Source organism: Aulonocara stuartgranti (assembly GCF_965226115.1).
Source record: "Aulonocara stuartgranti genome assembly, chromosome: 18".
Lineage (NCBI taxonomy): Eukaryota > Metazoa > Chordata > Actinopteri > Cichliformes > Cichlidae > Aulonocara > Aulonocara stuartgranti.
Genome location: NC_138954.1, coordinates 16,808,294 through 16,831,373, shown reverse-complemented (window position 1 = coordinate 16,831,373; position 23,080 = coordinate 16,808,294). Strand labels below are relative to the sequence as shown.

The window sequence follows — 23,080 nt, the reverse complement described above, 5'->3', positions numbered from 1 at the left end:
TAACAACAATATAAAATTATGCACAAAAGGAATCACTAATGTAAAAAAAAAAAGTGGTTTTATTTATATATGTTTATATATAAATATATGCGGTGGCCCCTAGAGACAAAACACGTACAAACTCCAAAACACATTTCTAGTATGAACTGAACTTCCAAAACAGAGCTACCTAGATCACTTAAATTACACAATTAAAAGCATATGTGTATTGTTTGTGTATTTATACACAAGCATTCATATATAGTCAAATAATAATTTAAAAAAAATGTTCATTTACCTTTTGCTACCACACACCAAATCCGGTCGTTGGTACTTGCTGGCTTGTGTAGCCACTAGGTAACAAAAGTTCAACACTGCCCCTAGCATCCTGGAGCAGTTCTGTTATCTTTTGTACGTGTTTTGAGTTTTTATGTGCTTCTGAGTTTTTATGTGTTTTGGAGTTTGTACGTGTTTTTACGTGTTTTGGAGTTTTTACGTGTTTTGGAGTTTTGAGGGTGAGAGAAAAAAAAAAAAACGGCTCTCGATAAGAAGCCGGCTTGCGTCGTTCACGTCAAAGAGCCAGCTCTAAGAGCCATTTTATTCGCGACCGACCCATCATTATTAAATGTGCTGTGTTTCCTCCCTTGAGATGTTCTGGTAGGCCTTTACTGCAGTCACCTTCAGTTGCTGCTCGTTTGTGGGTTTCTCTGCCTTCAGTTTTTTATTTAATAACTGAAAAGCGTCCCTTATTCACTCGAGATCAGGTGACAACCGTTTCTTTGCTCTTGGATTGCTATTGCAGTATGTTTTGGGTCATTATCAAGTCAAGTCAGGTGGCTTCATTGTCATTCCAATCATGTGCAGTGGTACAGCACACAGTGAAACGAGACAATGTTCATCCAAGACCATGGTGCTCTATATGACATATAACAGACAGTCAACACAGGACTACATAAAGTGCAATGTGCAAAAATTGTCAAAAAACACAACAAAAACAGTGCAACACCAGAGAGAACAGAACAATACAGACACAACAGTGCAATTGAAATGTGCAAAAGAGTGAGTATTGTGCAAAAAGTGAAAGCACGTCTTTATTGTAAACTTTAACTCCTCGAGAAAGTTGTCTTCTGTTGTTTTCCAGCTCCGTTGGTGTTGCTGAGCTGATCAGTGCATTCCTGCTTTCCAAGAATGGGCTAGTTGGACTAAGTGTAGTATTGGCTATAATTCGGGACTAGTTAATGCACCGCTTTTGTTAAACCCCTTGAATCAAAATCTCAAAGTGTGGCCTTCAATCAGATTTTCATTATTTAACCTACTGTGCTGGTGTACAGATGCAAATTTACAAAAAAATGCTTATTGTCTGTAACGCTGGGTAATACAGTAAATTAACTAATTTCTTAGAAAGCTTAACTGTTCCTTTAACTCAGTCTACTTTGTGGTCCATTTCCAGATTTTTCTTAGTAAAAGCAATTGACTTAAGGTGATAAACTTCTGTTATATATTAACAGCTCAGTTATCTCTATAGTCTGATAAACGCCATAAGATAAAATTTACAGCACTAGCACAGCTCTTTCTTTCATTCCTAGATGACCTTCCCGTTATTGACACAGACAGCGACCTGGGTGATGAGTCTCAGGAAGATGTTGAAAAGCACAGTGGGCAACAAATCTCAGACTGTGATTCCTCTGAAGAGAAGCCAAATTACTTCCCTTCTAAAACTGAAGATGTAAGTAAACCTTAAACTATCTGTGCCGTGAAAGTGTTTTTGTTTTTTTTTTAAAAACACCTGCATAGTGAGGCACACTGATCTGTAGATCAGTGCTGTTTGTGTTAGGGGACACTAGGTGGGGCTATATGCCTTCCTAAGCTCTTAATACCTTAGTCCAGTATATTACCAACTGTGTTTCTAATTATCAGCTGACTGCCAGTTGATGCATTTGTCTAAGAAGTGCTCATCTGTGTGTTTTAACAACTTTTCTGGCGTCCTGCTGGAGAATACTGTTCGCTGCTAATCTGATGGTTTTGTTTGCAGCTGTAGCAGATGCTGCATGAAAGCCTGTGTTCTTGCAAGATACTATGTAGATATTATATTTTAGTGTTTGTCTCAAAGTTGTTGTTTTTTTTTTTTGTTTTTTTTTTTTCAGTAATTTTTTGTTCAGTTTGTCGCAGTTGAATGTTTAGCCTTGAAACCACTAGGTGGAGCGTTGTCTCAGCCATGTTTTGATGTCCTAAGAAGGCCCCATAGGCTCAAACCAGAGTAGTTTCTAGATTCAGGTTATGTTCTGTCAAAGTTCAGAAGCTGAGCCAGCAGTAAAACACAGGTTTAATGTGAAGGGCAAAGTAGATCTGAACACTGGGGCTAATTTATGCGTGACGTGAAACTCACAAAAAAGCACTTGCCTCTCTTTAAGTACAATATGTAAAGAATTGCATAGTTTCCACTCGTGTTATTTATAGAAATAAAAACACTGTAGAGCTGCGACACAGAGAAAATGGAAATTATTGAGTAATATTTGAACCTTTCAGGTTTACAAATGTGCAGATTTGCGCTCCTTTTTTGTACTTTGTCAAAGTAAATTAAATATTTTTGAAGTGTTTGTTCTTTTTTTTTTCTTAAAGCCAAAACACAAAACATAATTCATGCAAACTGAACCATCAGATTCAACGGTGTAATGAAAGATCCCCCCCCCACAGTGGCTCGACTGCTCCCGCTCACAAGCCATTCAGAGGTACTGTTTGTTGAAGGCAGGGCTGGCATGGTGAGAATGTACAAGGAGTGGTGACAGTGTTTAGCTCATAGACCACACACATGCAGTTTAGTTGTTAGAGCACATATTACAATTTAAAAAACAAAAAGATCAGCAGGTTGTGGCAAAACTGAATGAATGCGGTTGACTAGATAGCGGTTTGTGAGAACACCGTTGAACACGAGGATGGGTCAAATTGAAGCCGGTGATCATTTGTCTCGGTACTGGTATAGCCTCTGCCTGTCGCTTACGGTCCTTTTATTGAGGCTGCAAAAAGCACTAACTTGATATATCGAGAGGAAGCCTGACGAGAGATTAACATCAGTCCCGCAGACCCCAGCTACTTCCTCTTGTCACACTTATAATTTGCTGTTATCAGCTCTTTGGGGTCAAAAAAATATAAGATCAACAAACAGGAGGCTTGTGGTCAGAGGGCCTCTAGAAAGAAGCCTTTAGAGTCCTACTTTTATAGTTTAATGTAGTCGCACTGAAATATGTGCACGGGGTAGTTTTGGCTGATCAAATGTTACATATTTGAAAGGAATAGTACGTAGCTTTCTTGCATCCGATTATCAGTGGGATTAAATTTAGTATATGCACAGTAAATATTGACTTAATTAGAATATCAGAATGTTCTGGCCTATTTGGACTTTTTATTTGCTGCCCGGAAAGCTCACTTACACATTTCCAATTGTAAATCAAACCGGATCTAACAGGATACGGGAGGGGGAGGGGGGAAGGATCCTAATCCTAGGCAAAATTTACTACTCCAGATAAACGCATGGCTGAGTCACTTAATGTGCCCCTGCCAGATTTCTGTGTTTTTGTACTAGCCGCTAAGAGAGGACAGGCGGAGCTGTATAGGCGACTCCGCGCTTCAAGGCCAAAGGGGATGGCTGCTTCCCAGATGAAGTGTGTTGCTCGGTCCGACACCCACCGACATCGGCGCTTAAAGGGTCAACCACCCACACCACATAAGAGCTCGAGAAGGGCTATAAACAACTTTTTTACTACTGTTTGTTCAGGAGAACTTGAGTGAGTGGAAGAGGCTGCGTAGAGCTGTGTACTTATAATGCTTTCAGTGCTGGTGAAAACATTTTTGAGCCGGGGCCAGGAACATAGTGTTCCTTTTTCTCTGTAGCTGGTTGGAGTGTGACGTCTGCTGGCACGCTGCCTAGCAGGGTCAAGTTGATTCAAAGAAGAGAGCATATTGGCTGACAGGGCCTGGTATGCTGGTCTTGTCTGCACATGACAGGAACTCAGGTTTCTCGTGGATTTTTCCATGAGAACAGATTCCTTCAGGTGTAGCCAGCAATGATACAGCAAGAAAGATTGTTTAGTGCACTAATTTGACAATTAATCAGCCTGACTGCATGTCGGTGTATCATCCTCTTGATTTTTGATATTGATTTTATTGTTTTTATTAATCATTAATTACTCATGAATATGTTACAGGTGGATGAACCCTTTTAAAAGCGTTACTTTTTGCCTTTATATATAATATACACACTTACACTTTTATAGGGATGGGTGCTCCTATTGTTGAAATGTGTGTATGTGCAAGCAATAAGCTTAGACTTCTGATTGCTTTAAACACTGTTTCAGACAGTTTTTCTATTTCAGCTCTGTACAGGGAGAGGATATCCTGGTGATTAATGCAGCAACCTCACTCACCTGCTGACACCTTCTGTTTACAAGGGTCAGCCAATCAGAAGAAAGGGGAAGGAATTTAACACTAGGAGGGTCATTTTGACCGCAGTAACAACAGCAGTAATAGCAAAGGTATCATTTCTTGAAGAAGTTAGGTTGTTAATTTTCATCTAAATTTTTATAATATTAAGGAAGATTTGACAAAATACATATTTAAGATTCATTTTAAGGGGTTTTATTAGTTTTATTAATGATTTACAGCATTTTCTTACAGAATGTGAAATAAAAAATATACATTAGAATAAATGTAAATGAGATTGAATTGACCTCACAGGTAGCTGTGCTCTGGATTTACTTTACTTGCTCTGCACAGCCAGCAACCTGCCCTGTTCGGTCAAACACTCCCCGCTCTGCTCCAACTCATCATGTGCCCAGCAATAATTATTCATGTGTTATCTAACTACAGTCACTCTCTATATGTATTTATCAGTCACATCTACCTAGCTGTAACTCGTTTTGTGACAGGCTTTACACACAACCTCACAATGTGTGTAAAGAAATCATGTTTCTAAGCAACATGCTGTGCTGCAGTAGTGGTTTTACATTACATAACATTTCGGCTTTGGTAAAAGTTGTCCTAATTCTTTTGATCGCCCACACCCCAAAATTGAGTATTTGATGAATAAGCCAATTTTTGAAAATGGCAGAAAATATGACATGATTGAATTTTAATTTAACAAACCTACAGGATTTTTAAAATACCAAAGGGCTCAAAATGAACCCTTGGCAGTTTCTAGTATGAAGTTTTTTGAGAGGTTGCACCAAGACAAATAAGGGTTACTTTGAGATGGAAATCATTCAGAGTGTGTTTAGAGTCCTAGAATAGAAATGTGGAGCTGGATGTCAGCATATAACATACAGTTGCATTTGACTGCAGTTGAGCATTTTTAACGTTTTCATTCAAGAATGTCAAACTACAAAATTACAACTGTTCTCCACGTCAAATGCTTACTTTGTTCCCAGGTTAAAGAGCTTGAGATCTCAGGGTATGTGTCTGATGGAGAGGATATTGGCAGCCCAATGACTTCAAGCAGACTGGACTCTGAGATCTTTCCTTTCCAAACTGGTGAGGGCAGCAAAAAGTCAATCAGCAACTGGGTGAGATCTGCTCAGGCGATGCTGCAAACACCCCAGAAACCAGTCAATAGACAACCCAAGACTCCAGAAGACTCTGCCAAAAAGAGAAGAAAGTTTCAAAGGTGTGACTTTTGTTCCAGTCCACTGTTTTTAAATGCCTAGTACCTCTGCTGATACGCAGCATATGAGCGTATCATATTACTGCACCGAATTTAGTTTTATAGAAGTTTGATATCAGTCAAGTTACATAACATTAACCTCACACAGGTGAGCCTTCAAAATTATCATAAAGTTATGTCAGTGACGCTCAAGAAACCGCACTGGTCTTTGCAGCCTTCATGGAGTTAGAGTTTCTGCAGGACGGTGTTAGTTTTAATAAAAATTGCACCTGAGCGTATAATATGTGTGATAGTGCATTGCTTCACAATACGAACAAACAAAGCAAGATGTATTGCTTGCAGCCAGGTGATAGACAGACTTTGGTGACAATGTTTCCACGGCAGAACTGATGATGAAAGGGACACCTGGTGGCACAATGTGGGTGCTAAATGTCGTTTGCAATCTCTAAGCCCACCAAATCTGACAGATGGCTTTCTGTAGTCTTTGACAGCTGGTTCTGTGCATCAGAAAATCTTTTACTTCACTTTGAAATAAACATTTCTGCTTGTGCGTTGGTTAGACTGCTTGCGCTCTGTGAGTTTATCACATTACATCATCTACCTCTGTGGGGGTGGGGGGCGTGCGCGTGTGTGTTTTTCACAGTGGAGGTCTGGCAGAAAGGCTGAATCGACTTCAGTGCAGGCAGAGGTCAGCTATCAGCTTCTGGAAGCACCAGTCCATCTCTGGTTCCTCGGCAGCAACAACCACAACAGGTGATCCACGTCACACGAGTCCTCTGCCAGATCACACCAGGATCATACACACATAAACCTGTGAATCATCACTTAAAGTTTAACAGTGAACTTTGATTTGTGAGTGGGATGAAGCCTGGCTGAAAGGTGTGATTTTTTTTTTTTTTTTTTTTTTTTTTTTTTTTTTAACCATACATGTGATTGTACTTAGGGGCCACGCTGAGGAAATGCTGGCTGAACTGTGAACTCGACATGTAGGTGACAGGAAGCTGCTTGCCTACCTTTTTTTTTTCTTTTTTCCTTTCCGCGGCGTACCAAACCACTTGCATTGTCTTGTTGTTAAGTATCTCCTCGTAATAGGACATGAGCATTGACTCAGAGGTGACAGTTGATTGTGGAAAATGAAAACGCCTACCTGATCTAACTTAGAGTTTGTGGTCAGTCGATGGTTTGACTAGCGTAACGAGCTACGAAGATGGGTTGAAATGTAGGAGTTTATTTTGACTTGACCTGGTTTCGAAGTCTAATCAATATTTGATCTTTCTTTTGTCTTTTTTGCACAAAGACTTTTGTTTGTTTAGTCTTTTCAACCCATTAACGTCACATGGCTGACATCAGGATTTTTTTTAAATATAAAAAAATATATATCTTTTGGTGCAAAATGTTCTTTTTCCAGAACATTTTTCACAATTTAATCTGCTACACTCAACCCGCAAACTGCAGGCCAAACAGTCACCATGGAATCAATGGTTCAAATCACCAATTAAGTAGCATTAAAAGTCATGTTTTCAGCCTCATACAAAGGCAGTTTTGGCCTCTGAATAATTTCCTTCATTATAATATATATATATATATATATATATATATATATATATATATATATATATATGAGTGAACTTCTTTCTGACTCATACATTTGGATGTTAATAAGGCTCAGAGTTCACAGAATGGCCAATTTGACTGACACGTGTGAAGACACACATGTACAGAGTGTCTCTGTCTCCTAGGCCTCTCTGCTAATTTGGACCTGGTTTGCACCTCTCCACCACGTTTGTGTAGTTGGTGCCTTTCGGAGCATTTTAATGGCATTTATCTGGTAAATGCTACGCTGTGTGGTAGAGTTCAGCCGAGGAGTTTGTGCTTCTGTTTTGTTGAGTGAAATTCTGGCATTTTAAGCAAGATTTAGCAGGTTATGGATGCAGGTTGCTAAAGCCTCAGTCACATAGGCCTAGACACTTGTCTGCGATGCCCTTGAAACTTCTGGTCAAAAGGAAAAAAATGTGCATTCCCGACTCATTGCGAGTGTTTCTTGGAGGTTGCTGTCTGTTGCTAGGTGAACCTGGTCACGAAGATGGTACTGCATTAAAAAACCTTCTTGTGATTGCTTTTGTTGCCCATGGTTTGCATGACGCACATCGAATTTCTCTGCAGACAGTGCTAGCTAGCTGCTGAGCAATAGTGAAAACTGAAAAAGTGCAACGCAAACTGGAAATGGAGAATGTTCGTGAAACTAACACGTTTTAAAAGGTGCTACTTTCACTTTTAAGGCAAACAGTCTGTTCCCGGTTTGCCACCTCAAGGCGCTTTATATTGTAAGATAAATACCCCACAATAAAACAAGTATGCAGGTGTTGAGTTGTTTCCTAAAATATTGAATTTGCAGGTCAAGAGGAGGACTCGAGTATTCTCTCGGTTTTGGAGTGCTGCCTGGTGTTATTGTAATGATTTTGTTATTTGGGATCTCAATGCACAGAGCACAAATGAACCACTTAGCATTCATGTTTGGACAAATGCTTGTTAAAACCTAATACCTCTCCAACAGTCTCCTTGATCTGATTCATTCGTATCATATTAAAATTCCCCCTCTGGCCACTTACCTACACACACACAATGAGCTGCATTGACTTTGCCCCTTCTCTTCTGCAATTTTAACAATTCAATGCAATCAAGTTTACACACTTCGCTTTCATGATGCCAAGTCTCCCTCCTATCTCGCTTTGGTTTACAGCTGCAGGGCATCGTTGTGATTTGCTCTTCTTAAGTATCTCTGTGGACTTTATAGTTCACGCCAAGCAATCAGCGTTGTGGTGAAATTCCAAATATTTGTGCAGTCATCCATTGGGATTTACTGCGTCTCGTATCCAGCTCAGGCTGAGTCAGTAACAGCTTTACAGATATGCAATGCAAGTTGTTCTGATGCGAAAAAAAAATTTCATAATGAATAATGAGTCCCACAGAGAGCATGAGTACACTGTGTACACAGACACACACACACAAGCATTAAACATCTGTGTTGTTGTTGTTGCTCTGATCTCCAGTGGACAAGGCTGGCGTGCTGGTGCTCGAGGTACTGGAGGTTCATGAGGAGTGCAGCATGCAGTTGGCGCACTGCGAGCACCACCAACCCCCCGGAGACGGCCACCAACACATTAACCCGGTCTCTGAGGAGAGCGCTCGTATGTTGGTGTTATTCAACAGAGAGACAGCTGCACAGCTGATTCCTGCACCCAGTGACATCATCCACATATATCCACCATGGTGAGCAGATGGTGCACGGGGCACACTTTTAAAGCTGACCCCTTTCATTATTTTCTGTTACAAAGTTATAGTTACATATTAAACATGGCTTAAGTTTCAAAAGGTCAGTGTATATAAGAATAATTCCAGTGAGCCAAAACCTTGGACTGCAGGTGGCTCCAGTTTTTTCTACTTTTAGCTCTCTGTGATGTCACTGAGAGCAGATATTCCTACTATGGTGGTATCAGTCAGAAAACGAGCATAGAGAACTCTCTTAGCTGCAGTTCAAACATGAGGGATAGCCATTCAGAAGAAAGCTGGGCCTTACCCAGAACTAAACAGTTCATTTTATTTTTTAAGATATTTATTTTTGGGTTATTTGACAGTTCAGGAGTGAAGAAGTAGACAAAAAAAGAAAATACGCAGCAAAGTGCTGCAGGTTGGACTCGAACCCAAGCTGCTACATTTCAACCTTAAGAAATATGGCCGCCTAAACAACTTGTTTTAAAAAGAAGACAAGCTGAGGCCCACTAACACACCAGAGTTCAGTATAAGATGAATAAGGTTTAATTTGAACTGTGAATAATGCAGAGTTTGTTTATTTATATTTTTTCTGGTGTTAATAGTTCTGTGCTGTGAGCAGCTGTAAGCAGCGTTTTATTTTTCCACTGCGCCACTTAAACTGATAGTGAAGATGTGCTCAGTCTGTGGTTAACACATCATAGTTACTTTAACTGCTCCACAAAAAAGCACCACATTTACCAGTGGAAAGCTTTTAGTGTTTACATCAGCTGTGACTTCTCTGATGCACCTGAAAATACAGCACTGAAGTGTGAAATATGGCTGATTTGTGACGGTACAAACAAGGAGACCGAGCTGAAACTAAACTTCAGACCACAAATATTCAGACAGAACCGACAAAGTATTAAGAGCTTAAAACTGGCAGATAGTTTACATTGGTGAAGACAAGGAAGTAAACTGGTACAGTTGCCCTTGACCAGCCCTGCTACTTAGTGTCTTTGTACAGATAGAGGCAAGGTGTGTGGGGGAAAACATGTAAGACATGTACACTTGTGAATACAAGACGATCCTATTGTGTCAAAACTAGTTTGCAGCCATTGTTATGATGTGCAAAGGTCAAAAATACAGTAAAGAGAATTAACTCTGGACCAAATTTTGAGGAAAGATTTTTTTAAAAGTACATAATCTTATGTTATTTTATGATTTAAAATAACAATGAATGGTTTTTTTAAATGTTTAATGTCCTAATTTTTTTAAACTCTTATATTATTAGGCACATGTGGTTGAATCTGGGCATGTGGTGCTGGAGGGTACTTGGTTAAATTTAGAGGTCCCATGTAAATGTCAAAAAATGCAGAGAAGAAGAAATTCCTCACACTGAGAAGCAGATGGTCAAACGACAGAAGAAAAACCTCTGTTTTATTTTTTTTTAATGGAATAATGGATGAATTATATCTGCTGTAATAGGCACATAATTAAATTTTAAGAATTAGAGCATTTTTTCTGTTAATGTCTAAAATAACACTGGGACTGGGTGACACATTTGGGGAGTTATATCGGTCAGTGAAACCATTTTTTCCCCCATCTTTGGTTTTTCTTTCTAAATCATCTCTTGGCCGACGCTCAAAACCTACAGAGCAAAATACACTGTTGCGGGCAATTACTCAATGCACGAGTGACACAGTACATGCAGGGCAAGGAGCTCAGAAGACACTGAATAGGAGGTTTGCTGGAAGTTACACGTCGAAAATCTTTCAAGTTGTACAACTGTGTGTTTTTAAGTGTTAAAACTTGGTGTTCTCATTTTACAATAGTAAATACTCGAGAGCCAGATGTGAAGAACAGTGCCTCACATGGGGGGATTGTTTTTGGGATTGTTTGGGAGTTGGAGCGAGGTAGCGGTTGACTCCAGCTGTTGGGGGTTTGGGTTGATCTGGAATATCCAAGCTGGCGGAAGCGCAGGGGCCTCCTCAGCGCTCTGACGTCACAAACAGCTCCAGGGAATGCTTCGCATTCCTCTTCCTGGCAGTAGTTAGGTCATTTCCAGCAAGCCGGGGAAAAAACACAGTAGGATTATTTTCTGGAGCATTTGGGAGTAGAGAGTGGAGGGAGCCAGAGGCCTGAGATTGAAAACACATGGTGGTTTGAGAGGATCTCTGGCTTTAGCACCTCTCCTTTCCTGTTTTATTCTCTTCAGCCACAACCATTTACTCCTTCAAAGCATTATTTTTGCGTGTATCTTAAAATTTTTCTGTTTATGTGTGGGGTTGACAGTTTAAATCATTCAGTATTCTGCCTGTATAAAAGCACATCATAACAGCAAGAAAAAGTGGATGTTCTCTGAGTCTAATGTTAACAGCTACAGGCCAGGCCAAAGTGGAAAAAACACAGAAATTAGATGAGCAGCCTGTCTGGTAAAATTCCTCTTATCAGTTTCCTGTGCGACACTCGAGGGGTTAACCACCCCCATAATTCCTGCAACGAGTAGTTTGACTCCTCCCACCTCCCACGCCTTGTTTTAAGTGGGCCAAGGCCCGAGCGGAAATACCTGCAGGGATTATTCACTTACAAGCTGTGACGCAAGCAGTCAGTGCTGCTCCTTAACCTGGCTACCTGTCTGATGATGACAACTGCCCACTCACCTGTTCACAATGGATCATGCTTCCTGTAAGGGTGTTGTTCATGTGAATATGAACAGCACGTTCTGCTCTGCTAAGATTAGAGTACGGCTTTTACAGATTGTTGTTGTGATCTCTTGTCAGATAACGATCGCTGAGGCTTAATCGTTGCTTGTCTTGCGCTTGTTTAGTTTAGTTTAGTTTTTTTTAAGGTTGGCAAAATTCAGCTGTGGTGGAAAAAAAAAACTAATCCCATCATCAGAGTAAACAAGGTACCGTCGCTCTAAAAATACCACACTTCAAGTTGAAAGTCCTGCATTCAGAAGTTTTATTTGTATAAAAGCACTGGCAAACATTATTTAAGGTATTCAGAACATGCAAATTTATTTAAAGTACACCAGAAATACTTACACTCACTCAAACCACACAGGAATTGGTTTAAATGCTGCTGAACGACAAAAAGAAGAAACCAGATATTCAGATAACGATACTATTGTATTGATGCATTAAAATGTAAGTATTATTTTAATAGTGTAGATCATATAACTCCTTTATTTTTGGTAACATTGCATCATGTACTATGTACTGACATTTCAAATGAATTCAGGTCAATTCAGTTTTATTTATATGGTGCCAAATCATAAAAACAGTTGCCTCAAGGTGCTTTATAATGCAAGAGAAAAACCTACAGGTTTAGAGATACAACTTCAACACTCACGCGCTGTTCACTCCACTGTGAGCAAACAACTGGTGACGGTGGGAAGGAAGAACTCCCTTTTAACAGGAAGAGACCTCTGACACGACCAAGCTCAGGGAGGCACAGCAATCTTCTACAACTAGTTGAAGTGAGGAAAAAGGAGACCATAGGGAGATGAAGAAAAAACACAAACCACTGAAAAGAGAAGACACAATTTCATGATATGCAGTAGTGATATATTTAAAAAAAAAAATAGGCAGGGGATACACTGTGCGTCACAGGAAGTAAAACAGTAGCAGCATAGCTAGGGGTCCTTCAGGTTTGCAAGATACAACTCTAACTATCACAAAGGAAAGGGTTAAACTTGACCTTAAAAGTAGCATGTGTATGTTTCATGAATCCAAACTGGGAGCTGGTTCCACAGGATAGGATCCTGATAGCTATGAACTCCGTGAACCTGTCAGTCTACAGTCTGAGAGTAAAATGCTCTGTTAAGATAAAATTACAATATAAGGTCTTTAAAATATCACAGAGATTTCATGGTAGTGGTTATTTTAAGTGGAGACCACCAGAACTCTGCACAATATCTTACTCTTAATCCTACAGTTTTGATTTAGCATTAAAAGCTGTAGACTGGGGGCAATTTGTGTTCATAAAGCTAGCATAGTGTGTCTTGTGTCATAATTTTATGCCACTATGAACTCATATGCTTGTGACACAGCACCTCTGTCTTCTCAGGTGCAACAAACTGCCCTGCTGATAAGCATCTTGCTTTATTAGCCCACTGCTTGGCTGGAAAGCAGAGGAAATACTAGTCTGCACTGTCAAGTGATACTGAATCCGAACAAGTTGAGGCTGTGGTAGAAAATATCCCCTGTGCAGGGTCTCTGGCCCCAAAAAGTCTACTATCCTTTGTTTTATGATATAGAGCCACCAAGAAATGAAAAACTTCTTTTCATATATGTGTACTTGATATATACCTGCCATTAAGAGGGTAGATTATTTTGCAGTGGATGAATCACAGATGTCTCCACCTGCACTGGTAAAAACCCATTACTGGATTTTCTCCATAGTCATTGTGTAGTTGGTAGTCTTGCATGACAAAAATGCTCCAGGGGATGGAAACAATGCCAGTAACAGTATGTACAGTCCAGTGCAATCAGGGACAACACTGTGGCAGGAACTCATACTTGTGTGGTTTAGCTTTTTTTTATTTCTTCTTTTGCTGTCAAACATGGCTCTACTTTACAGCTACAGTCTGTTTAATAAAGACATGTGGAAGTGGACAAGTGTAAAATATTAGAAACACTCATCAGTACTATACAGTAAGGACTATAAAAAAAATAAAGCCTCCAAACTGACCAGCAAATAAAGTAATTCCTGTAAATCCAGAACTCTCGAAGTCTGAACTCTTTAAGGTCACATTAGACTCCCTTTCATTAAATGTGGGTGCACATAAACCGTGTGAATCTAATAATTTGGCTCATAAATTCTTTCCCACGGTGTTTTCATTATATGTCTAAACAAATAGTCCCCCCCTCCACACTTATCTGCGTGTTTAAGTATCACCACACGTCTTGGGCGAGCTGCGACATGCACAGAGGTTCCAGTCACAGAGTGCATTTGGCCCTGACTCAGCGATAAGCCGTCATCACGGTATTATCAATGTTACATGTGGAAAAAGTCGTAATTTATACTTACCAACAACACAGTGCTATATAATTACTGTTATCCTACTTTTTTTCTTTTTTTTAAGCTGGTGCCACTCAGATTTATGTCAATGAGCCAAAGTACCAGACCTGAGGTGGTTTTTTTTGCTTTTGTTTTTTTAGGTTTTAAAGGAGTGGTTCAGCATCTCTGCCACTTACAGATGAGTGAAATCTAAGCTGATAACAGTAAAAAAATTAAAGCAAGATCAGCACGTCAGGTCACACATACACACACTTTGAGCTTGATTTTTTATCAGTTCACTCTCAGGCTTGTTGACTGTGACGACTGAAGTATTTTTCCACACATGACATCACATTTGGAAAGTATTCTCACCCGCATCCCCCAGATTGAGCACTGCGACATGTAATTACTTGGAAATTTTGTCTTTCACTAGGTAAAGTAAAAGAGGACGCATGCATCCGTTGCGTTCTTCTCTCGTCTTGGAGGAGGTTAACGTATTTGAACTTGTACTTTGTGCTGGGTGGTACGCAGCGAACAGACCTGTGGAGGTGGCTGGTACCTTATCTGAGTTTGACATTCAAAAGGTTCTCGAGCTAGCAGCCCCCACCCCTCTACATTTATGCAACAGCCTCTTCCATTTAATTCACAATCTGACTGTTTTCAAGTGTTATCAAGACAATCATAACATAAAGCTGTTTATCTTTGCCCTTCAACTTTATAGATGTTTATTTCATGCAATATTAAAATACTCAAACCCCGTGGTAACTTTTATTAAGAACCAGCATAAGAAACGCTCAAACAGCTGCTATACCAGATTTGCCTTGAATCTAAACTTGATGAACTTTACTTGTTGCAGGCAGAGCCTTTCTGTTGAGGGCTTCAGCTGTCCTATTATTCTCAACACACACTTCAGCAAGAAGGTCTTCTGTGCTTCCAAATCGGCCAATGCGTCTATTCCTAGAGGCCCAGTCTTTGCAGAAAGGCGCATGCCATATTATTTGGGAAAAACATTCGGAGTGCTGGATGCATGCAGGACCACAGAGGAGAGCAATGTGAAGCAGGTGTGTGTGTTTTATCGCCTTTACAGTCAAGTGTGTAACATTTTATTTCAATTCAAAATGTAAAGTACTTGTTGACATAAAGAGGAAGGCGTTTAGGAGATTATACAAACCGTATTATGCCTCTAAAACTCCTGTCATCGGTTTAAGAAAATGACTGCACTTTATGATTATGTGTGCAGTAGGTTTCTACTGGCTGTAAGGTTTCTGCTCAGGTTTAGTCAATATGTATAAACACAAAACACTCTGAGGCTTGCATCAATGTTTTTTATGACTTTATAATTATGAAATCAACACTGAAAGAGTGTTGTTTTTTTCCCCAGGTTTAATCATGCTCACTTTATACAGATCTCAGATATAAACAATAAATGGTCTCAGTTGGATGCGGAATCACTCTATTCTGCTGCTGTAGCAATCAGAAGTGATTGATATATGTATATGTTTGATTCACTGAGTGAGTTTTAATAGCAGTACTTTCATGAAGTTTAGTTGATCAACTAAAAAAAGAACGTTTAGCTGTTTTCTCCTTTATGGAGCTAAGAAAGGCAGAAATTGTAGTTCTCTTTTACTTGTGAAGGATCATACACTACATGGACAAAAGTAACACAGGTGTATAAAGTCCATGCAGTCTGCCTTTACAAACATTGACGCTGAGTGAATTCAAGGATGATACTGTAATAGGATGCCTTTGTTACAGTGAGTCAGTTTGTGAGATTTCAAAGATATTCCACAATCAGCTGTAAGTGGTATTGTTACAGAGTGGAAGTGTTTAAAAACCACAGCAACTCAGCCAAGAAGTGCCAGACCACGTAACATTATAAAGTGAGGTTACCGAGTGCTGAGACATATAGTGTGTTTAAAACAAATTAAATAAATAAAAAAGACCCACTAGCTGCAGAGCTGCTTGACTCCTCTGACATTAACATCAGCACAAAAAACTGTGTGCCACACAGCATTTCCATTAGCCAACCTCCGCCTGTGAAATGTGTAGGTGGCCCAGTACTTTTGCCCATATAGCTTTTATAGTCTTTTTTTCATTTCTTTGTCTGAGTGTTTTAAGAACAGTGTAAACTGGCCATGTTCGTCTGTGTATTTATGTATTGTTTATGCATTTATCCTAAAAAAAAAAAGGCTTAATTATTTAAAAACACAAACAACCTTAAAGTCTAGGAGCTTATTGCACTCTCTTCCAACAAAGATGTGTCTTATATTCATACTTGAATGTATTGGTGAGTGTCATATAGGGCATTTTCTAATAATAAGACATGCCTGCATTTTTTAAATGTTAAAATGTTAATGTTAAAATATCTCTAAATATCAAATAATCTATTGATTATCTTATCAGTGAATGAATTGTTTGCTTATCACTAACTTCCAGATTCAATACATGTATTGTTTTATCCAGTTAACTTTGATTTTAAGCTCAGTAAGAAATCCAGATGTTCGTTCATTCATTCATTCATATCTGAGATGTTGAGACAAGTGACAGTTGACTGTTTATGCCTACAAACTTATCAAAGTACTTATCAGCGTAATCTTCTGCCAGTCAGCTAACTGATTAAATAACCTATTCAGCTCTGAGAAGTCACACTTTGGGGCGATGTGATGTTATTTTCTTGCGTTTCTCTGTTACAGGTTGCTCAGTGCAGTTTGGGGCCTTCTAGAGTTTTGACAAGATACTGCGTCTCTCTCCTGGAAGCTATCGAAGGTCTCGGCCAGGCTGGCTCTGTGGAGCAAGATGTAGAGGTGGTTGTGCAGAGAGTTTACTCCATCCCCATTGCTGACTGCTCTCCTGTGTCCATCCTCAAACCAAGACTTCCCCTCAGGTCCTCTACAGCTCCTCCTGCAGAGAAAGGCAAAACAAGGTATTGTTGGGCGAGCTCATAATTGGGATCCCAGGGAGGCCTTTTGGTTTGTCACATGAAGCCAGAAACAGCTGGGAAAAATGAATCGTATTTTATCTGCTGTGAGAGCTCTGCCCCAATTGAGATCTTTTTGTTCAGATTTCATGCTAGTTTCTTTGCTCTCGGGCTTTGCATGCTTCTCCTCGGTGGCACGATGTGTCTCAGCGGTCGAGCTATTGTTCACAGCACAGCAGGCCCCACAAAGTGCTCACGCTGTCTCCAGCCATATGGCATTGCTTGACAAAGGACACAAACATTTCTAATTGAATCCAGCCCCTCTGTGAATGGTTCTGGCCAATTCTCAGGAAAGACAGCATGATGTTTTCAGAATCTCGTGCACCAGCAAGTCTGAGTTGAATTGTTGCCCGTTCGCACTCCTCTGGGTGGAGCAGCTTTGTAGCAGTTTTTTTTTCTTACCTTAATAAGGGGAAACCAAAGTGTTTTTCCTTCACATGTTAAAACATAATTCCTCTTGGTACTGCAGAAAATGTATGGTCATAAACAAATGAGGCAGATTTGTTTTTCCTTCATTTAATCAGCAAATAATTTAAGAATCTTTTTATTCATTTGTGTTTTTTTTTTTAAGACAAAACATTAACTGTTACACCGTGTGTCGCCTGTCAGTCATTTATCTGCAGTCTTCAGAATCTCCTTATGGACTCTGCTGTTTCGGTAAAATAGCCTAGTATCCTCTAGCATTCATTGACCAAAAGAGTTGCACAGTATAACTATGTTTGCCATGTTTCGCCCTTGGGAGGCGTTCAAGCAACAACCTGATCAGATACCTGCACCACTTTTTCTGGCTTTTTTTCACCAGAAAGATGCAGGGATTCCTCTCCCGACTGGGGATTTTTCACCAGGAAATCTATGTCCTATTATGTTGGAACCACTGCACCCAAGAAATGTAATTACACATTTGGTCGATGCTGCCCGTGACTGTTGTGATGGGCCTCATTAGTATCATTGACTCCTCTTGTCCTGTATATTTCAGGCTCCTCTTTAAACACAGTTTTTAAATTGATCAGTGACAGAATAACAATCATGGCCTTAATAATAAGGGATCATAATTATAGCATCAATTTTAGGACTCACATATGTCAGCAAATTCCTGGACCAAATATCACATTGGACGTGAGGCAATCTACAAATCACTAGAAAAACTTAAGCTCCGCCCCACAAAAAAATAACCCCAACAAAGAATTGGTACCCAGGATGCAAAAAGTTCCAGCATTTTATTTGTTTCTAAGTCATCGGTACACCACCACATAGTAAATAACCCATAATGCACATGCACATGCACAAGCGTCAATTCCGGCAAAGATGTTGGCAAATTGTGCGTGTTATGCCGTAGGCTCTATAACGATTCCTCCCTGTCTAAATCAGGCCTGAGTCTGAATGTGATCCCTTTAGTCACAAGCTCATGGCTGTGGGTAAGAGTAAGCCTCTGGATAGACTTTCTTTCATCACAATGACAGACTAGTACAACTGTAATCCAGCTGCCAAGCTCCAGGTCCTGTCTGCCCTCAGTGATAAATAAGACTGTGAGCCCTAAAACGAACAGAAAAATAAATAAATAATGCACCTAATTGGCTCAGGTGAGGAATTTCTTCTCCCTTGTAATTCACTCCCATCCTACCTGAAAATGCATATAGCTGTCCTTACTTTTTTTTTTTTTTTTTCGTAGGTATGTCATTTACAGTTCATTTCTAAATCATTGTGAAACTGTTTCTCTGGCAGATATTTGCTATTTTTAGTCATTGTAATACTACAGAAGGGCTGTATGTGGATCGTAAGGGCCCAGAACTTAGTTTGTTCACATGTCTTTGTATTTCCACTTCTGAGTTGTTATGTGGTCTGTGAAAACGATGGGAAACTGACAACCGTGTGGTCTTCTACTGTGAAGTGTATTTGAAAGGCGGTTTGCCCTCCTGGGCTCTGCAGAGTCACCCACCTATGACATTGTAGACAACTGTTTTGCTGCTAATAACCAGTTAGTTACACTTTGCAAAAAATCGAACAGATTTTTACATTCAGAGACTCACTCAGTTTTGGGGGGTTTTCACACTCTTAATATCTGACTACAAATATCTCACAATAAAAGCCACCTAACTAGACTGCTTTTAATTTGAAAAGGCTGTATTGAGTTTGAACTGTAATATACCAAGGGCACTTGTTGATGAAGTTCCAGCTTTGTGTTCTTGTGTTCAATGTAATAATTAGCCTTTTCTAACCCTAATCAAATAGTTTGATTGTCTAAACTCAGTCAAAGAAAGAATTTTGAAGAAAAAAAAAAGCAACTGAAGTGTTAAAGTAATTCCAAAGAAAGTATAAAAACGATGTGTGGGAAGTGAGCTGCGGTCTCTGGTATGAGAGGAGTAATTACTTACGTCACCCCGACTAGGCTCCAAAAATATGGGCATATTTTGTCCTTTTAGACCTGGAACAGCATCACTTTGTGTAGCTGAATGATTAGCTATGACACCAACAATAAAATAGTAAATGAAGAAAGGAAGAAGTCAAGTTCCAGGAACATAAATCTGATTACTTTTTGTAAGTATTTCATCGTCTGCCTTGAGGCTTTTTACATGTTTATGATCCTCTGACAGTATGGATCATGTTTCCGTAGACTGAGTCATTGGCTCATTAAAGTTTATTTGCTGTAAACAGGATACTTGTCCACTAAGGATGGAAAGTAGCTTTTCTTTCCCGTTTGATTCTGATTACCGTAATGCACCAAATTGTTCGCTTCCACTTTGCTGAGCATCACCATTAAGTCATGTGAGCGAGGTACAGGTCTCTCCTTCAGCCATGACCAAGTGGTAGCCGCTCAGTCTCACGTCTACTAGCGTTTCTTTGTAGATGTGTTTGAAGCCACCCATAAAATAAAAAAAAAATCCTTCAAGCTTTGTTTTTGTTTCCAACAATGCCTGAGGTAAATATTTGTCTCCTCAGTTACCAAATGTCCTACTTTGTATGTAGCGCTGCATACGAGTGCGGCAGCAAATGACGCAGATGAGCGCGCCGAGACTGAACCAAAACAGTGAAGTTGCAATGAAATGAAACATGCTCGAATGCTCAGTAGAGCTGTGGTTTACTACCAGGGATGAGTAATGAATCTGTGGATTTGCCACACATAAAATGCAGGTTTGTTTCCACTGCAGATACAAGAAAATCTGTTTTTTGTTGTTTCATACATGCTAAATTATCAAAAATCCTCCAGTCTTACTGAAATGACTTGTTCGTGTGGTCTTGTAGTAGTTAACAAATCAGTAAGTGCTACATTTGAAGCAAATCCAGTAAGTATGACCTTCAGTTTCCTTGGCCTTCCCCAGGCATGTTGTTTTTGTCCTTTTGCTGAGTAATAAAAGCAGCGGTTTCTCCAAGCAGAGGGACCCGAGGGACCATCGACGGTAAGGGGAGGAGACCCCCGGTCAGCTGACAGGCTACATGAGCTGCGGTTGTAACATGACACTCCTGCCATGCTGCTTCTGTGGCTGGTAAACAAATGAGCTGCCCTCTGACCGGAAACACTCTTACCCTTTCCTCAGTTTCTCTCTGGCTCGACCAGATTCAGCAGCCTCGGGTTTATAGTGAAAGGATGAAGGTGGGGCTGAGGTTAGCAGTCGATCACGAGGGTTCAAGTTTAGAATATCAGGATGACTCAGCCGCCTTTATTGTGACAGATGTGAAGATGGTACACAAAGTTTATTTTGTTTCCCAGCCGTTCCTGAATTTAATTTATTGTTATTATTACTATAATTTTTACTATTTATTTATTTATTTATTTATTTATTTTTGATAACATGGGCAAGCTTTGCATCACTTTGATCACTTGTATGTCTTTTTATGAGAGGCTTTGCTTTGCATTGCTGCTCAGAAGTAACATCATGTGCTACAATCTGTTGCTTGTGTTATTTTTTTCAGAATACATGGCTGCTTTGCGGAGAGCGGTGTAGTTTACTTCGCAGCCCACTGGGCTCATTCTGTGTAAACACGAGGACAGTTTGTACCTCTCATGTTGTGTCCCTGGCCTCTATGACTCACTCGCCTGGTCAGCGCTCTTATTTGATCCTTTTGTTGTTTAGCCACTGTGTTAAAACACGAGGGAGACGGGCCAGTATGATATTTATGCCTGAAGAAGATGTTAAGTTCCCGTAAATTTGGGATGGAATAAACAAGGAGATTAACTGTTTGCAGGAAGTGGAGAGAGACTGGTTGTTTTTTCTTTTTCTTTTTTTCCTTCTTTTTTTCTTCGTTGAGCAGGAACACAATGTGCTGCAGGGATCCTGTTACAAACGTGTTTATCACTCTGCCTGCAGTGATTGGTGGACAGCACATAGGAAGGAATCCCGCCTGTCCGCCCCCCGCCAATGAGGCCTCTCTGCTGTATTCTTAATGTGTGGGACTTTAACTTGGTGTTTTTCCAAGTAATGTGAATGTGCGCTGGCTTCCATGCATTCGCAGTGTGCCTGAAAGAGTTCATATGTGTGTAAGCACAGACCCAGTGGATCGCACTTCCTGGAAGAAAACCTGAGTTGCTGAGAATTCTGTGATCGCTCACAAAAACAAATTCCTGAAAATGGCCTGTAACTAAAACTGGCCAGTCACTGAGGATATTTTTTCTTCTTTTTTTTTTTTTTTGTGGGAGTGAGGGGAGTGAGGAAGTAGGTCTTTGAACAGCTAAAAGGGCTGACAGAGGGGGGAGGTAGTTGTTTATGACAAGCCAGCACCACAACAAGTCCCGTCACCCTTTTCTCTCCAGTCTGTCAGGTGTCCTATCAAGTTTCATGCTTCAAGACTGAACATGCTCTACGAAAAGTAAAAGTGTATTTACACCAAGCAAGACTCTACCAGCTGTATTTATATTTTAGGAAAGGTCAGATGTTGATTTGTTGACAATGTCTGGCTTGTTTTGATAAAATGCAGCTTTTTTAATCACCCACGCTTTGTGCTGTTGGTAACTGTGGTTTTAAATGATTAATTTCTTTCTTTTTTTAAATGAAAATACTAAAAACTTTGTGCTATAGACCTCCAAAACTATTAGTGAGTGCATAAGAATCACAACAAGCTGTGATTAGCATTTCTAATGTCTAATGTTCTATTGAGTGTTTATCAGTAGCAAATATGCTGTAATAAATACTCAATAGAACATTAGAAATGTGTATTAATGAACTAAAAGATTTTCAATGTGAACTTTATTTACTCCTGGTTTAGAAAAACTGCAATTTATGTCCTTTAAGAAAATAATTGTTTGGATCAGTGAAATATGAACACCTCCAGCAGGAAACACCAGGCTTGGTCAGGTGTGGACAAACAGAAAAGCATTGTTACTTTTGCACTTGTTCATGGGATTTGTCAACCAACAAACAAACATGCAAAAAATACAGCCAGCCTGTTTTCTCGAGATATTAAAAACGTTTAAAGTTGAGCCAGTTGTATTACTAACATATCTAAATGATACAATCAAGCAAACCATTTAATAGTTATTAGAGAGCGAATTCCCAAGTGCTAATGATATGTTTAACAGTCAAGTTTTTGTTTTGTCATAAAAAATACTTCATCCTGTATTTAAGCAAATGACTGATAAGTCGTCCATTTATCTAAAATACCTCGCAGTTTGTGGTTTCACATACTTGAGTGAGAAGTTTGCTGCTTTGCTCTGTTTTCTATGACTCTGATTCGAGGTTTAGTTATTAGTTGATCAAAATACACAATATGTTAGGGGCATACGAGGCCACCTACACATTACACCTACAGGAGCTGCTTTGCCATGGAAATCCATGCCACAAAACCCCTAGTGCGAAGTTTATGCTGATGTTATTGAGTCAGCAATAACTTTTACCTCCTTTATCACATGTTGACCGACTTCTGTTAGTCAGCACTGGAGAGCCTTCTGCCCTACTGCTGTATGATGTGGTTCATCGAGAGGACCTGCAACAGGTGGTGAGGAAGGCAGAAAGTGTTATCAGTGGAACTCTACACTCCTTTGGTAATAGTCACACTAGGCCACTGCGAGGGAAAGCCATTTGTATCCTAATGGATCACACCCACTAAAGACATCACCTATTCTTCCTGTCGCCCTCTGGGACCAGATTCTGAACAATGAAGTCCAAAACCAACAAAGTAACAGTTTTTTTCCCATTAGCAGTAAGAAGCATAGCCCCTTTTCCTCTCTGATGGTGTTTTCTAACCTATAGTTCATTTTCTTTGGTTAGTTCTTTTTTCCCCGT

At 39.8% G+C, this 23,080-nt stretch overlaps 1 protein-coding gene across 2 annotated transcripts in view; it reads left to right on the top strand.

Annotated features, from left to right (window-relative positions):
- Positions 1-23,080, top strand: part of spidr (scaffold protein involved in DNA repair) — a 42,956-nt gene that overhangs the window by 2,622 nt on the left and 17,254 nt on the right. For both annotated transcript variants that reach the window (XM_082514353.1, XM_082514354.1), the window contains exons 5-10: positions 1,566-1,705; positions 5,400-5,635; positions 6,276-6,385; positions 8,683-8,902; positions 14,745-14,949; positions 16,582-16,811. In XM_082514353.1, the coding sequence (XP_082370479.1) occupies positions 1,566-1,705; positions 5,400-5,635; positions 6,276-6,385; positions 8,683-8,902; positions 14,745-14,949; positions 16,582-16,811 (1,141 nt within the window). The remainder of the gene's footprint in view (positions 1-1,565; positions 1,706-5,399; positions 5,636-6,275; positions 6,386-8,682; positions 8,903-14,744; positions 14,950-16,581; positions 16,812-23,080) is intronic.